This window comes from Equus przewalskii, chromosome 10 (assembly GCF_037783145.1).
Source record: "Equus przewalskii isolate Varuska chromosome 10, EquPr2, whole genome shotgun sequence".
NCBI lineage: Eukaryota > Metazoa > Chordata > Mammalia > Perissodactyla > Equidae > Equus > Equus przewalskii.
The window spans coordinates 33,871,204-33,887,721 of record NC_091840.1 but is presented as its reverse complement, the minus strand read 5'-3'; the positions used below and the strand labels follow the sequence as shown (position 1 = coordinate 33,887,721).

Sequence of the window (16,518 nt, the reverse complement as noted above, 5' to 3'; positions counted from 1 at the left end):
ATAAATTCTTGGACTCCTACAATCTCCCAAAGCTCACTCAAGAAGAAGCAATTTGAACAGACCAATCACAAGGAAAGAGATTGAAACAGCAATCAAAAACATCCCAAAGAATAAAACCCCAGGACCAGATGGCTTTCCTGGGGAATTCTACCAAACTTTCAGAGAGGATTTAATACCTATCCTTTTCAAGCTATCCCAAAAAATTAGGGAGGATGGAACACTTCCTAACACATTCTACGAGGCCAATATCACGCTGATACCAAAGCCTGACAAGGACACCACGAAAAAAGAGAACTACAGGCCAATATTGCTGATGAACATAGATGCAAAAATTCTAAAGAAAATTTTGGCAACCAGAATTCAGCAATTCATCAAAAGGATCATACATCATGATCAAGTGGGACTGATACCAGGGACACAGGGATGGTTCAACATCTGCAAATCAATCAACATGATACACCACATCAACAAACTGAGGAATAAAAACCACATGATCATCTCAATAGATGCAGAGAAAGCATTTGACAAGATTCAACAGCCATTTATGATAAAAACTCTGAACAAAATGGGCATAGAAGGGAACTACCTCAACATAATAAAGGCCATATACGACACACCCACAGCCAACATCATACTCAATGGGCAAAAACTGAGCGCCATCCCCCTGAAATCAGGAACGAGACAAGGATGCCCTCTATCACCACTCTTATTTAACATAGTACTGGAGGTCCTGGCCAGAGCAATCAGGCAAGAAAAAGGAATAAAAGGAATCCAAATAGGGAGGGAAGAAGTGAAACTCTTGCTGTTTGCAGATGACATGATATTATATATAGAAAACCCCAAAGAATCCATTGGAAAACTGTTAGAAGTAATCAACAACTACAGCAAAATTGCAGGGTATAAAATCAATTTGCATAAATCAGTAGCATTTCTATACTCTAATAATGAACTAACAGAAAAAGAACTCAAGAACACAATACCATTCACAATCGCAACAAAAAGAATAAAATACCTCGGGGTGAATTTAACTAAGGAAGTGAAAGACCTATACAATGAAAATTACAAGGCCTTTCTGAGAGAAGTGGATGACGACACAAGGAGATGGAAAGACCTTCCATGTACATGGATTGGAAGAATAAACATAGTTAAAATGTCCATTCTACCTAAAGCAATTTACAGATTCAACGCCATCCCAATCAGAATCCCAATGACATTCTTTACAGAATTAGAACAAAGAATCCTAAAATTCATGTGGGGCAACAAAAGACCCCAAATTGCTAAAGCAATCCTGAGAAAAAGGAACAAAATGGGAGGCATCACAATTCCTGACTTCAAAACTTACTACAAAGCTACAATAATTAAAACAGCATGGTACTGGTACAAAAACAGATGCACAGATCAATGGAACAGAACTGAAAGCCCAGAAATAAAACCACACATCTATGGACAGCTTATCTTTGACAAAGGAGCTGAGGGCCTACAATGGAGAAAAGAAAGTCTTTTCAACAAATGGTGCTGGGAAAACTGGAAAGCCATATGTAAAAGAATGAAAATTGACCATTCTTTCTCACCATTCACCAAAATAAACTCAAAATGGATCAAAGACCTAACTGTGAGACCTGAAACCATAAGGCTTCTAGAAGAAAAGATAGGCAGTACACTCCTTGACATCAGTATTAAAAGGATCTTTTCGAACACCATGTCTTCTCAGAGAAGGGAAACAATAGAAAGAATAAACAAATGGGACTTCATCAGACTAAAGAGCTTCTTCAAGGCAAACGAACACAGGATTGAAACAAAAAAACAACCCACCAACTGGGAAAAAAATATTTGCAAGTCATATATCTGACAAAGGCTTAACATCCATAATATATAAAGAACTCATATAACTCAACAACAAAAAATCAAACAACCCAATCAAAAAATGGGCTGGAGACATGAACAGACATTTCTCCAAAGAAGATATACGGATGGCCAATAGGCACATGAAAAGATGCTCATCATCGCTGATCATCAGGGAAATGCAAATCAAAACTACACTAAGATATCACCTTACACCCATTAGAATGGTAAAAATATCTAAAACTAATAGTAACAAATGTTGGAGAGGTTGTGGAGAAAAAGGAGCCCTCATACACTGCTGGTGGGAATGCAAACTGGTGCAGCCACTATGGAAAACAGTATGGAGACTCCTCAAAAAATTAAAAATAGAACTACCATACGACCCAGCTATCCCACTACTGGGTATCTACCCAAAGAGCTTAAAGTCAGCAATTCCAAAAGTCCTAGGCACCCCAATGTTTATTGCAGCATTATTTACAATAGCCAAGACATAGAAGCAACCTAAGTGCCCATCGACACATGACTGGATAAAGAAGACGTAGTACATATATACAATGGAATACTACTTGGCCGTAAAACAGAACAAAATCATCCTATTTGCAACAACATGGATGGGCCTTGAGGGAATTAAGTGAAATAAGCCAGTAAGAGAAGGACAATCTCTGTATGACTCCACTCATATGAGGAATTTAAAAATGTAGACAAAGAGAACAGATTAGTGGCTACCAGGAGAAAGGCGGAATGGGGGTGGGCACAAAGGGTGAAGTGGTGCACCTACAACACGACTGACAAACAAAAATGTACAACTGAAATTTCACAAGATTGTAACCTATCATTAACTCAAAAAAAAAAAAAAAAGAAATGGACAAATGGAAAAGATAAGAAAAACAGATGATTAGTCCAGGAGGTCCAAGATCTAACTAACTACAATTCCAAGAAGAGAAAATACTAGAGGAGGAAATTATCAAAGAGATCACATAAGAAAATTTCCTAAAGCTGAAGGACTGAAACTTTTAAGCTTGAAAGAGTAAAAGTATCTTCAAACAAAAACAGATCTATAAAGGATTGGGAATCAGAATGGCAAGGGACTTGTCAACAGAAACACTCAATGCTGGATGAAAATGGAGCAAAATCCTGAGTGATGATTTTCAACTTCAAAACCTCACTCAAACAATCAAACAAGTATAAGGGTATAATAAGCAAGTTTTCAAATATGCAGTATTTCCAAAAAAACTTACCCTCATGCACCCTTCCTCAGGAAGGCACTAGCAGATGGTCACCAAAACAAGAGAGCAAGGGCATAAACTAAGAAAAAGGAAGATATGGGATCTAGGAAACAAAGGATCCAACACTGAAGAAGCCAAGAGGATTCCAAGGATTGCGGTAAAGGGAAAGTTCCATGACAGCTATGCCCAGAGAACTACCAATACAGATGGGAACAGGGGGATAGAAGGTCCCTATGGGATGCCTCTAAGAAAATAAATGGAAGTGACACATTATCTAATAAGTGTGACCACAGAACATAGGCCTGAAAGATGTTTTACAGAGTTGTTGGAAGGTGTGCAGAGATAATAGCAGATTTGATAAAAAAAACGAAGCAAAATGAGAGGATGGGGAGAAGGAAAGAAGAGTAAAATAGGAAGTCAGTACATAAGTCTAAAACTGCTGAATTAAGTGATAGCAGAATATGCTTATTACTTAGAAATATAGAGACCAGAACAAAGAGCTAAAAGAGTTACCTCTGAAGAGAATTGAAAAAGCTCTCCTTTGCACCCTCACCAAGCAGAAATAAAACAGGAATAACAATACTAAAACATATCTCACATTCTAAGAGAACTTATTTTAAGCAGAAATCTGGATTTTTATAGCAATTAAGAATATAATTTGGCTCATAGAAGCAGACAACAGATTGGTGGTTACCAGAGGGGAAGGGGGGTGGAGAGAGGGAGAAAAAGGTAAAGCGGGTCAATTATATGGTGACAGATGGAAACTACACTTTTGGTGGTGAGCACGCTGTAGTATACAGATGTTAAATTATAAAGTTGTACACCTGAAACCTATACAACGTTACCTCAAAAGAAGAAGAAGAAGAATATAGTTTCGGGGAGACAGGGGGTGGGGATTACCTTTTTAAGCACCTTCATGGCAAATATTTTCCCAGTATTTGCTCCTGTTACTTTTCGTACTTGAAAAACCTGGATAAAAAAATGAAAGTATCTGTGTTATTAAAACTAAACTATGCTAGTCACACTCCCTTAATTCCCATTTATAAGAAACAAAAGATACAGTAGTTTATATTCCTATAAAAACTATTACTATGAAGGATGTGTGCAAAAATGATGATCTAAAAGAGCAGACTATATTAAAGATTTAGTAGTGAAATCTATTACACAACATGGAACTTTCCTGTTTGGTCTGCTGACATCTGGTGGCAAAGTTGGGCAATGACTGTCTAACGATAAGTACTCCGTGTTACTAAATACATAAAATACAAGTTTGCTTAGAAAATGCCATAATCAGGGTTCCCAGAAGCATAATACCAAACATAAAAATTATAAAATATTTCATAAATTTCTTTCAGGGAAGCCACTGTTCTTGCTTCAGATAAAACTATTTAATAATAGTTGACAGGAACTACCATTTACCTATTCCTTAAAATGGCTAACTATAAAAAATTTTCATGCAACAGCTGCAATATGTGTTAAATATGTAGACTCAAAAATGCAACATGTAGACTCATACCATATGTAGACTCAAAAAATATGCAGACTCAAAGTGCACGTGTTACACGTTCAAGATGATCAGAACATTAGAACGTGTCCTTAAGCCTAAGAATGAACTACAAATGTCATGCTTTGCAAAAATTAACACTACACAACAGTATAAATAATTCTTAAACTTAATCCTAACTACTAAAATGTATCCAAATTCTGTCTTTTGATAAAGAAGGGCTAGGTATAAATTTTCTTGGGCAGAACATGCAAAGGTGAGGTCTTAAATTAGAAAGCCTTAGGCAAAACTATGAAACTAAGAAGTTCTCTTCATTTTCTTCCCCCCTCTTATGTTCTTCAGCTTCCCTAACTCTATTGCTCCAGATACTACAAGTCAAAGAAAACCAATTCAGATTAAGGTCTCAGTAACAGATAACAACTTACTGTGCCATGCCTCTTATAAGTAAGGAGTGATTTGTTTGTTTTTTTTAAGAGGATACCTACAGAGGGTACCATTTAACCAAAGGAAGGAACGAACCCTCTAATAATAGACTTCGCCTGGCACAGTTGCCTATTCATTCAACAAATATTGACCGAGTGTCTATTATGTGCCAGGTTTTTACCTGTATGGTGGTAGGAAGAGGAGAACTTCTGTACATCCCTGAAATAACACCAGGTAAGTGATCACATCCTTTGCTGGTAGCTAGCAAACAAAGACTGAAGAGGACTGCTGGAACCAGGGTATAAAATTAATCTACCCAAGACAGACAACAGCTCTCATTTCAAAAATACTTCCTACCTTTCCATAGCCCCCTTTACCAAGTACCCGAAGTAGCTCAAAACATTCTGGTCTGATTTTTTCTGGCCCTCTGTTCACACTAGTTTCTGAGATTTCAAATTTCTCACAATGTTCCATGCCACTGAGGAGAAAAGCAAAACCAAAAGTAAATTTGCAAAAAGTTAAATTACCTTCAGCATATTGTTAGAAAGAGGAGAAAGAGAAATGTAATCCAATTAAGTATAAGGTAAAAAGTACATGATAGCAAATTTAGTATCTATGCTCTAAGTAAACTAATGATTCAATGACATGGTAGGTAACGATTAAGATGGCTTGATAATTGTTTATCTGCTTCTTTACAGAATGTGCTATTAATTTATTTTCATAAGCATCAGCCATCCCCAAACTAAGATAAATCAGAGCAAGTTTATTAAATTGACAAACAAAAAAAGCCTTCTGTTATTCAAATTAAGTTCATTTAAAGTGTCTATGAGATTAGGTATTATCCCACCTCATTTGGCAACTTCAGCAGAAAATCTGGGAGCTTTCTAAAAGTACCCAATTAGTTCAAGTCTTTATGCTACAAAAATTCTCGCTAATAAAATATATTCATGCATCTTTCCATATTTGCTATTAGCTTGATTTAAAGACTCCAAAAAGGGTGGCAATTTTGTCTGTCACTTAAATGCTTTCTACATGAGTGATCTTCTCAGTCTTCCTCCCAACTCAAGGCTTTTTAGTTGAGGGTGGGGTACAGAGCAGATTAATCACCATACTTGCCTAACGGAGCTTGCCTAAAATGACTTAAGAATGCACAAATCTCGGTTTGAATGATATATTACAAGCAAAACAAGAAGCATTTAACTTTTGGGAGCATTTCTTAAAATTTTATTTTTCAGTAAGAAAAGGTGATTATATTAAACTTATAAAAATTCCCAACCCATTCAGGCTCATATTTGGTATATTCTGAATTTGAATGAATATCTTTTTTTCAAAATTCACACATGATCTCAAAACCCTGGATATGTTATTATATTGTTACCAAACTCAATAAACCAAGTCTATATACATGACTAGATATTTAAGAACAGGTTACTTGAATCACATGATGGCTATGAACTGGAGCTGATATAACCGACTTGTAAAAAAGACAGCACAATAAAATCTTTTCATATAAACTTACAGTTCATATGGTCCAACTCCCCCATGGTCCATGCTTTCATTTAACTGACCCTGAAAAATATGTTAAAGTTTTTAAATATAAATAATCTCATAAACACAAAATAAAAATGTTTAATGCTTCACCCCATTACTTCAGGAGAAGAAATGAAATAAACCAGCTTAAAAATTCTCTATACTTTAATAACAGGCAACTGAGGTGATGAACAAAATAAGGTACACAAACAATACTGTGGGGTTTCACTTTTAATTTTATATGACAACTAAGCTACAGATGCTACTCACAAATGATCTACAAATAAAACCAGATGATTTTTCCTTCAAAAATTACATTTATTAAAAATATATATTTTGTGTATTATGAAACTAAAGGCACTACATTCTGAGTTCCTAAATCAAATGATTTACACAAAAAGCTATTCTGATATGTTTCTAAAACACAAGACTAACATAATGCTATAAGCCTTAAATGTAACTACAATCTAACTAAAAGCCTAAAGTAACCACACCCAGTCCAAGATATTGTAGTGTACCATGTGGCTGATCAAAGCAAAATAATTAAGGAACACTCTCAAATTGTTAGGAGTCATGTTGGCCAAACATTTATTCTGATCATAGTATAAATGGGTACAAAATTTAATTAACCTTCTGTACACTAGCAATGAACAATTCAAAAATGAAATTAAGATAACCCGTTCACAATAGCATCAATAAGAATACTTAGAAAAAAATTTAACAAAAGAAGTGCAAGACTTGTACACTTGATAACTATAAAAGACTGCTGAAAGAAATTAAAGAAGACCTAAATAAATCAAAAGACATTCCATGTTCATGGATCAGATGACTTAATATTGCTGAGATGGCAATACTAACCAAATTGGTCTACAGATTCAACTCAATCCTATAAAAATCCTAGGTTCCTTTCTTGCAGAAATTGACAAGCTGATCCTAAAATTCATACAGAAATGCAAGGAACTCAAAATAGCCAAAACAATCTCAAAAAAGGAGAACAAAGATGGAGAACTGAAATGTTCTGATTTCAAAATGTACTACAAAGCAACAGCAATCAAGACAGTGTGGTACTAGCTTAAGGACAGTCACAGATCAGTGAAATAGAACTGAGAGTCCAGAAATAAACCCTTACATTACAGTCAAACGATTTTTGACAAAGATGCCAAGAAAATTCAATGAAAGTCAGTCTTTCAAGAAACGGTGCTGGGACAACTGGATAGTCACATGCAAAAAAATTACTTTGGACTCCCACCTCACACCAGACACAAAAATTAACTCAAAATGGATCAAAGACTTAAAGGCAAGACCTGAAACCATAAAACTCCTAGAAGAAAATATAGGGAATAGACTCTTTGAGATCAGTCTTGGAAGGATCTTTTTGAATACCATGTCTACTCAGACAGGGGAAACAAAAGAAAAAATAAACACGTGGGACTTCATCAGACTAAAGAGCTTCTGCAAGGCAAAGGAAACCAGGAATAAAGGAAAAAGATAAACCATCAACTGGGAGAAAATATTTGCAAATCATATATCCAACAAGGAGTTAATCTCCAAAATATATAAAGAACTCACACAACTGAACAACAAAAAAACAAACAACTCAATCAAAAAATGAGCAGAGGATATGAACAGACATTTTTCCAAAGACATACAGATGGCCAATAGGCACATGAAAAGATGTTCCACATCACTAATCATCAGGGAAATGCAAATCAAAACCACATTAAGATATCACCTTACACCATCAGAATGGTTATAATCACCAAGATAAAAAATAACAAATGTTGGAGAGGATGTGGAGAAAAGGGAACCCTCATACAACTGCTGGTGGGAACGCAAACTGGTGCAGCCACTATGGAAAACAGTATGGAGATTTTTTTTTAATAAATAGAAATACCATACGACCCAGCTATCCCACTACCGGGTATTCATCCAAAGAACATGAAATCAACAATGCAAAGAGACGTATGCACCCCTCTGTTCATTGTAGCATTATTCACTTTAGCTAAGAAATGGAAGCAGCCCAAGTACCTGTCGACTGGATAAAGAAGATGTGGTAGATATATATATATACACAACGGAATACTATTCAGCCATAAAAAAAGACAAAATCATCCCATTCGCAACAACATGGATGGAACTTGAGGGTATCATGGTAGTTGAAATAAGCCAGACAGAGAAAGACAAACACTGTATAATTTCACTTATATGTGGAAGACAAAATAACATCGACAAAAAGAACAGTTTAGTGGTTACCAGAGGGGAAGTGGGTTGGAGGGTGGGCACAAGGAGTGAAGGCGCACATTTATATGGTGACCGACAAATAATAATGTACAACTGAAATGTCACAATGTTATAAAGTATTATGACCTCAATAAAAAAACAATTAACTCGAAAGGGATCATAGACCTAAATGTAAGAGCTAAAACCATAAAACTCTTAGAAGAAACGTCAGAGGGAATAAATGTTCAATTCTTGGTGTAGGCAATGATTTCTCAAGACACATCACCAAAGGCACAAATAATTAAAGAAAAAAATCAATAAACTGGACTTATTCAAAATTTAAAACTTGTGCACTTCCAAAAACACTATCAAGAAAGTGAAAAGGCAACGAACAGGGGCCGGCCCCATGGCTGAGTGTTTAAGTTAGCATGCTCCGCTTTGGCGGCCCAGGGTTTTTGCCAGTTCAAATCCTGGGCGCAGACATGGCACCGCTCATCAGGCCATGTTGAGGCGGTGTCCCACATGCCACAACTAGAAGGACCCATAACTAAAAATACACGACTATGTACCGGGGGACTTTGGGGACAAAAAGGAAAAATAAAATCTTAAAAAAAGAAAACCCACAGCATAAAAGTATATAAAGAACTTGTACAACTCAATAATAAAAAAAACTCTAATTTTTAAAAAATGGGTTAGGATCTGAATAGCCATTCCTCCAAAGAAGATAAACAAATGGGAAAATAAGCACATAAAAAGATGTTCAACGTCATTAGCCATTAGAGAAATGAAACCCAAAACCTCACTGAGATACCACTTCATATCCACTAGGATGGCTATAATTAAAAAGACAGAAAAATAAAAATTTTGGCAAGGATGTAGCCAAATTAGAACCCTCATACACTTCTGGTGGGAATGTAAAACGGTGCAACCAGTTTGGAAAACAGTTTGGCAGTTTCTTCAAAAATTAAACAGAGACTTACCATATAATCCAGCAAATCTACTCCTAGGTACCTACTCAAAAGGGATGAAAATATATGTTCCACAAAGACTTGGGCACAAATATTCATAGCAGCATTATTCACAACAGCCCAAAAGTGGAAACAACTCAAATGAACATCAAACGGCGAATTGATAAATAAAATGTGGTTGATCCATACAATGGAATACTATTTGGCCATAAAAAAGAATGAGGTGCTGATACATACTACAACATCGAAGACTCTCAAAAACATTCTGTTAAATGAAAGAAGCCAGACAGAAAAGGCCACATATTGTATAATTCCATTTATATGAAATGTCCGGAAAAGACAAATTTATAGAGATGGGAAGTAGACCAGTGGAAGCTGGGGGTGGCAATGAGAAGTGACTTAAATCGGCCCAAAGTTTCCTTTTAGGGTGACAGAAATGTTCTAAAACTAAATTGGGGTGATGGTCGTACAACTCTATACTAAAAGTCAGTGAATTGTAAAAAAAATAAATAACTGGGCAGCAGAAATTGTTATTAATATTACAAAATATAGCTTTAAAATGAGTATTCTTGAATACAGCCTGATTATGAACTCTTTCAATTTATACAAAAGGATATCACTTAATTGAAAATAGGCCCTAAAGAATTAGAAGTTTTTATCGAAAACTTTAGAATTATTCAAAAAATATTTAAGCAAACATATCTTTCTTCACAGTGAAGATACACAAAGAAAACTGATAGTATTTTCACACAGTGGGTGCTCAAATACCCAAGAAAAAACAAGTTTTTAGTCATAACTTGCTCATGGTATGAACAAGTCAGGAAGATGTTTAACACCAGGGACATATGTTTCATGACTAGACTGAGGCAAATGGATGGGGCAGTATCAAGGGGAAAAAAATTCTTGCAGTTTCAACTTGATACAGTTTCTTTCGGGCGTGGGGGCACAGTAAGGGTGGTTATGGTTAAAAGTTTTTTGTCTCTGATGCTTCATATAATCACATATGGTGGCTTCACTTTAAAGACAAAAGACTAACTTCTTTCAAATGTGATAAAACTGGTATTATATAATAGTTTTTTCTTTAATGGTAATTCTACTTAATTCTTAATTAAAGACCACAGAGTAGTTAACACTGAACCATGACTTTGAAGCCACCTAGAAAGATATGCCCTGTGGCTATGTTTCATTTCCGGAGTCAGCCAGGCCTGTATTACCACCTGCATCTGTGCTTATAACTTCCTACAGTTGAAGCATTTGAGGCACAACTCTTTTCTGCTACTCAGTGTTACCTTCAGAAAAGTCTCACACCAGAAGCATTAAGCTAACGTTATACAATACACACTGACAATTCTCTCATAGGAAATTTTATTCAGATTTTTTCCTGCTGCCTTTAACTTTACAATCCACTCAATGCTTTTTTGTGTGTGCCACTATGATTGACAAAGTGGAATCCTGGTCATCTAAGTTACTGTACAAGATACACTGTTTCAAACTAGCCCACCAGAATAACTATTCTCAAAGTTTTAAATTAAAATTGTATATAAATTCAAGTTAATATGTCTAAAGTCCCAATCAAAGAGAGCATATGTTATAAAAATCTAAGTAAATTGTTACAGAATGGGTGAAATATCCTTAATCTAGATATTCATTAAATCATTTATTCATTTGTCTGGCTGTTCACAGACATGTCCTTATAAAGCAAGATTCAGTAATTCAGATGAATTGGGGGAAGAGGGGTGAACCTTGCCCAAAATCTTGGGCTTTTTAAAAATGCTTTACATTAACTTCCAAAATATATGAAGAACTCATACAACTCAACAACAAAGACAACAAAGACAAATAACCCAATTAAAAAAATGGGCAGAGGGTATGAACAGACATTTTTCCAAAAAAGATATACAGATGGCCAACAGGCACACAAAAAGATGTTCAATGTCACTAATTGTTACAGAAATGCAAATCAAAACAACGAGATATCACCTCACATTTGTTAGAATGGCTATAATTAACAAGATAAGAAATAAGTGTTGGAGACGATGTGGAGAAAAGGGAACCCACATACACTGCTGGTGGGAATGCAAACTGGTGCAGCCACTATGGAAAACAGTATGGAAACAGACTTCTCAAAAATTAAAAATAGAGGGGCTGGCCCCGTGGCCGAGTGGTTAAGTTCGCGCGCTCTGCTGCAGGCGGCCCAGTGTTTCGTTGGTTCGAATCCTGGGCGCGGACATGGCACTGCTCATCAAACCACGCTGAGGCAGCGTCCCACATGCCACAACTAGAAGAATCCACAACGAAGAATATACAACAATGTACCAGGGGGTGTTGGGAGAAAAAGGAAATAATAAAATCTTTAAAAAAAAAAAAAAAAATTAAAAATAGAAATACCATACGATCTAGCTATCCCACTACTGGGTATTTATCCAAAGAACATGAAATAAACAATACAAAGAGATCTATGCACCCCTATGTTCATCACAGCATCATTCACAATAGCCAAATGTGGAAGTAACACAAGTGCCCATCAACTGATGAATGGATAAACAAGATGTGGTGTGTGTGTGTATACATATATATATATATATATATATATATACAATGGAATATTAGCCATAAAAAAAGACAAAATCGTCCCATTTGCCACAACGTGGACGGACCTTGAGGGTATTATGTTAAGTGAAATAAGCCAGAAGGAGAAAGACAAACTCTGTATGATTTCACTCATATGTGGAAGATAAACACACACATGGATAAGGAGAACAGACTGGTGGTTACCAGAGGGGAAGTGGGTGGAGGGGTAGGGGAAAGGAGTAAAGGAGCATATATGTTTGGTGACGTATAAAAACTAGACTACTGGTGGTGAGCACGATGAAGTCTATATAGAAACTGATATATAATAACGTACACCTGAAATTACACAATGTTGTAAACCAGTATGACCTCAATAAAATAAAAAAGTAAAAAAATTAAAAAATAAAAATGCTTTATAGTATCTATTACAATGCTAGATAAGCATTGATGTTTTTCTATAATTTTTCATAATCGTAATATTTGAATACATACTACCTATACAGCACTTTGCTTTTCAAAACACTAAAAAATTTTAAACTTTTTGCTCAATAAAAATCTGATATCCCAATCTGAAATTCATGTAGTAAACCTCTGTGACTATTTCAAATTTTGAATTAGTAGAGCAAAAATTAAGGATTTTTAAAATTGCATTACAATTTTCTATTATTCTTCTAACTTTTTCTTCACAGAAAGCAGAGGTTTCCAATATTTTCATAATCTAATGAAAATCTCTGGGGCCCGCCCTGTGGCCGAGTGGTTAAGTTCGCGCGCTCTGCTGCAGACGGCCCAGTGTTTCGTTGGTTCAAATCCTGGGTGTGGACATGGCACTGCTCATCAGTCCACGCTGAGGCGGCGTCCCACATGCCACAACTAGAAGGACCCACAACTAAGAATATACAACTATGTACCAGGGGGCTTTGGGGAGAAAAAGGAAAAAAATAAAATCTTAAAAAAAAAAAGAAAATCTCTAGAGGAAACCATTCCCTTAGTTTCAACTCACTGTCCCCAAAGTATACCACCAGTAAAACAAAAAAAAAATAAACAAAAAAGATTCGACCCCAAGCTCCGTCCCCCAAAAGACCCTTTTACCCATTGTTTTTAATATAGTCTTCAGAGTTATTAAATCAGGGTCTTTTTTTTAGTTAGGTAGCAGATATTCAGCTTTATCCATAAATGTATTCATATATTCTCATCTTCTGCTCACTGAAGAATTAACTATGCTATGTAAATACATATATTTACTAATACAGATTCACTCAGTGTAACATACTTAAAAAGGCATATATCTCTAAATAGGTCCAATGATTTTAAAAAAAGATACTCCAGTTCTAAAAATGCAGCACCTCTAGGATAACTGCATTCATTATTAAGTCTCTAGGTACAGATGAAGGTAAACTTGCAGGATTGTTCCTTGGCAATGAGTAACACTGACGAGCTCTATCTCCATGAACTAGCTAACTGCTTATTATGCCAAGATATTCTGAGAGTACTTCACATACTTTATCTCATGTAACCCTCATTTACAGAGAAGAAAAAAGTGTCAGAGAGATTAAGCAATTTATTCTAGGTCATGTAGGGAGCACGGCTGGAAGGATGTGAATTCATTTCAGACACAACACAAAGAGGTACATTATGAACAAGACCTAGTAAATGCAATGAAGAAGCTATCCAAAGAAGCTCGCTGAACTGAGCCAGAAGATATTACCACTAGTTATCTATGTGGGCTTGGGCAATCATCTCTCTGGCCTATGCCTCAGTTCCCTTACTATAAAATGAAAAAGTGAGGCTACTCTGATATGTAGCAATGTTTAAAAAGTTGGCACACTAAACTAAAGGTTATAAATTCACAGCCAGAATATTAATTATATTATTATAAATTCACAATATCCAGATTTTCCAAGAATCTAAACTACTCTCATCTTTCAGAATTTTTAAATTTAACTTAAAGAAAACTGGATGTTGCTGAATCACCTTGGGTGACCAAACCAATCCCACTCCAACTCTTTTCGCTTGTCCACCTTGAGGCACCTCTTAGAATGACACACCCAAAGAAACATTTTCAACTCCAAAAGCATTGCTAAGTAAGATATATTTTGCTGAAGGCCCTTCCTCAAAATCCTCTTTAATTATCTTTGTTCTTTCCCCAAAGTTTCCCTCCCCAGAATAGTGGCCACCTTTCTTTCTTTCCTATTTCCACCAATTTCTCTGGCCTCGTCTCCACATTTTCTCAAAATCCTATTTGCTTGTACCCAGCAAAACAAATGTCCAGGAGTAGGCCAAAACACATCCCAACGAGGTTCCAGTGCATAAAAGAAATTGTAATACAGTACTTTACTTCCAAATCCTTTAACTTCTCCTGATCAACCCATGATCTGGAAATTCTATCAGTTCTACTGATGAAGATTTTATAAAGCAGCCTTCCTATCCCGTTTTCTCCCCTGCCCTGCTCCAAAGCCACTGCCATATGGAGCCAGTATAACTGATGAGAGTAAGCTTTATGTAATGAAAGTAATCTCACATTTGTTTCTAACTGTATTTACTGTATCACATGTTCAATTCAGAGGCTATCTGGAACTTCACAGCAAAGATACTAAAAAGTACATATCTCAATACCCACCTTCCAAACTGCGTGATTTTGATTTAGACTCATCTGATTACGAAAAGAACAGCATTATTCTCCCCCACTTAGTTTCTTAAAGTGTTCAAAGTTCTTTATACATAGTATTTCAATTTTTTGTCAATAAGCAGAGTACAACTTACTTGCCAGAGGAGGGAAATCGAATGAAAGAAAGAAAGGGAAGCCCCTTATGTAGTTATAAGCAAATTTATGACACCAGTCACTAACCCATGTACTCATCTAGACAATAGAACCTAAATTACCATGAGGTTATCATCAATGATCATTTACTCAGAATCAGAGATTTAGTACAACACCATTTTTGAACTTCAGGTCCAATTTGTGATTTTTCAATAAATTTATCTTGAAATAAGATATTCTACAAAGAATGACAAACTACTAAGACAGCAAAGGTGAAACCAAGCTATGCATTGGGAAAAACAATTCTAAATTTAGCACCCTAAATTACAGCAAGGAAAGCCCTCACACCACCATTCACAAGTCTCAATTCAAGCAATTTATTTTTGGCAAGCCAAATCACAGCTGTCAACGCTGTTTTTTTTCCATCCCAAAATTACATAAAGCATTTTGAAAAATGTAGACATCTTCAACCGGGGGAAAAGCAAGCTACAAATGCCGTGTGTCGTCATAAATACTTTTTTAAAAAGTCACACGGAAGGGGGTTAAAAAAAAAAAAAGCAAACAAACAAACCCTGGAAGATGCAGCAGAGCCCCCTTGCTCCCGAAATAAAACTCCTGGTGGCTGTAACAGCAGCGGCAGCGCTACTCCCGACAGAAGTTTTCAGCTGTCACTTCTAACAGCTGAGCGCTTCCTAGGAGAGAAGCGACAGGCCGAGAAGAGAGGTGGTTGTGGGAGGTCTGAAGATTTAATACTCGAAATCTTATACTCCAGGGAAACCCTTCCGCACTTCACCTGCACTTACGGGACACCCAGCAAGCGCAGTCCCCCTCCCCCCAACACATGCTCACACCACTCGCGCCCCGCCACACTCAAGTCCAGCAGCTCGAGGAATCCAACACACGCCCTTTCTGGTTCCCTCCACCAACAGGCTGTTCCGGGCTGCGCTGATCTGGGGCTAAGGGCACGACCTGCACCTGCGAGCCCCTCAGCGGCCTCACACTTAGGGCCAGGTCCGCCCCGCCCGCTCCCTTGCCTCGGGCCGCTCGGCGCCTCGGCTCCTCCCGGAGGCTACTCGCGCCCCCCGGGGTCTCCACGCTCTCGCACGCGCCCGGCTTCCAGGGCCCGCGCTGCCGTCCCAGCCCTGTCACCTCGGGCCCCCCGGGACCCCGGGCCTCACCCCCTCCTCCAGCTCATCCTCAGAGCCTGCGTCCTCTGGCTGGTCCAGGTCTATGTCAAACACTCCTGCCATGTCCTCAGCTTCCCTGTCTCGGAAGTCCGGCGCTGGGTAAAAGCCGTCCCGCCTCCGTCGTCGCCTCATGGGCCCGGACCCGCCGCAGCCACCGCCGCCGCTGCCGCCATCACCGGCTGCTTGGGCACAGTGCGTCTGCGCTTAGGCCCTGGACTGGCTCCTCAAGTTCAGCGCTGGAGCATGCGTACACGGTTCTGTGAAGCCGAACTGTGGGCAATGAACATGC

General features: G+C 37.4%; 1 protein-coding gene across 10 annotated transcripts in view; it reads right to left on the bottom strand.

Moving 5' to 3' along the window:
- RPS6KB1 (ribosomal protein S6 kinase B1) overlaps positions 1–16,461 on the bottom strand; it is a 45,032-nt gene extending 28,571 nt beyond the window's left edge. For 7 of the 10 annotated variants that reach the window (XR_548255.2, XR_011523444.1, XR_011523446.1 and 4 more), the window contains exons 1-4: positions 16,221–16,361; positions 6,515–6,564; positions 5,353–5,473; positions 3,969–4,037 (exon numbers count right to left, since the gene is read on the bottom strand). Coding sequence is in view for 3 of the 10 variants with exons in the window: in XM_008541294.2 (XP_008539516.1) it covers positions 3,969–4,037; positions 5,353–5,473; positions 6,515–6,564; positions 16,221–16,361 (381 nt within the window). In the remaining 7 variants the exon portion in view is untranslated. Of the gene's footprint in view, positions 1–3,968; positions 4,038–5,176; positions 5,474–6,514; positions 6,565–15,613; positions 15,735–16,220 lie in introns of those variants that run through there. The other 3 variants (XM_008541294.2, XM_008541317.2, XM_008541301.2) reach the window with 3 other exon arrangements.
- Positions 16,462–16,518: the final 57 nt, after the last annotated feature.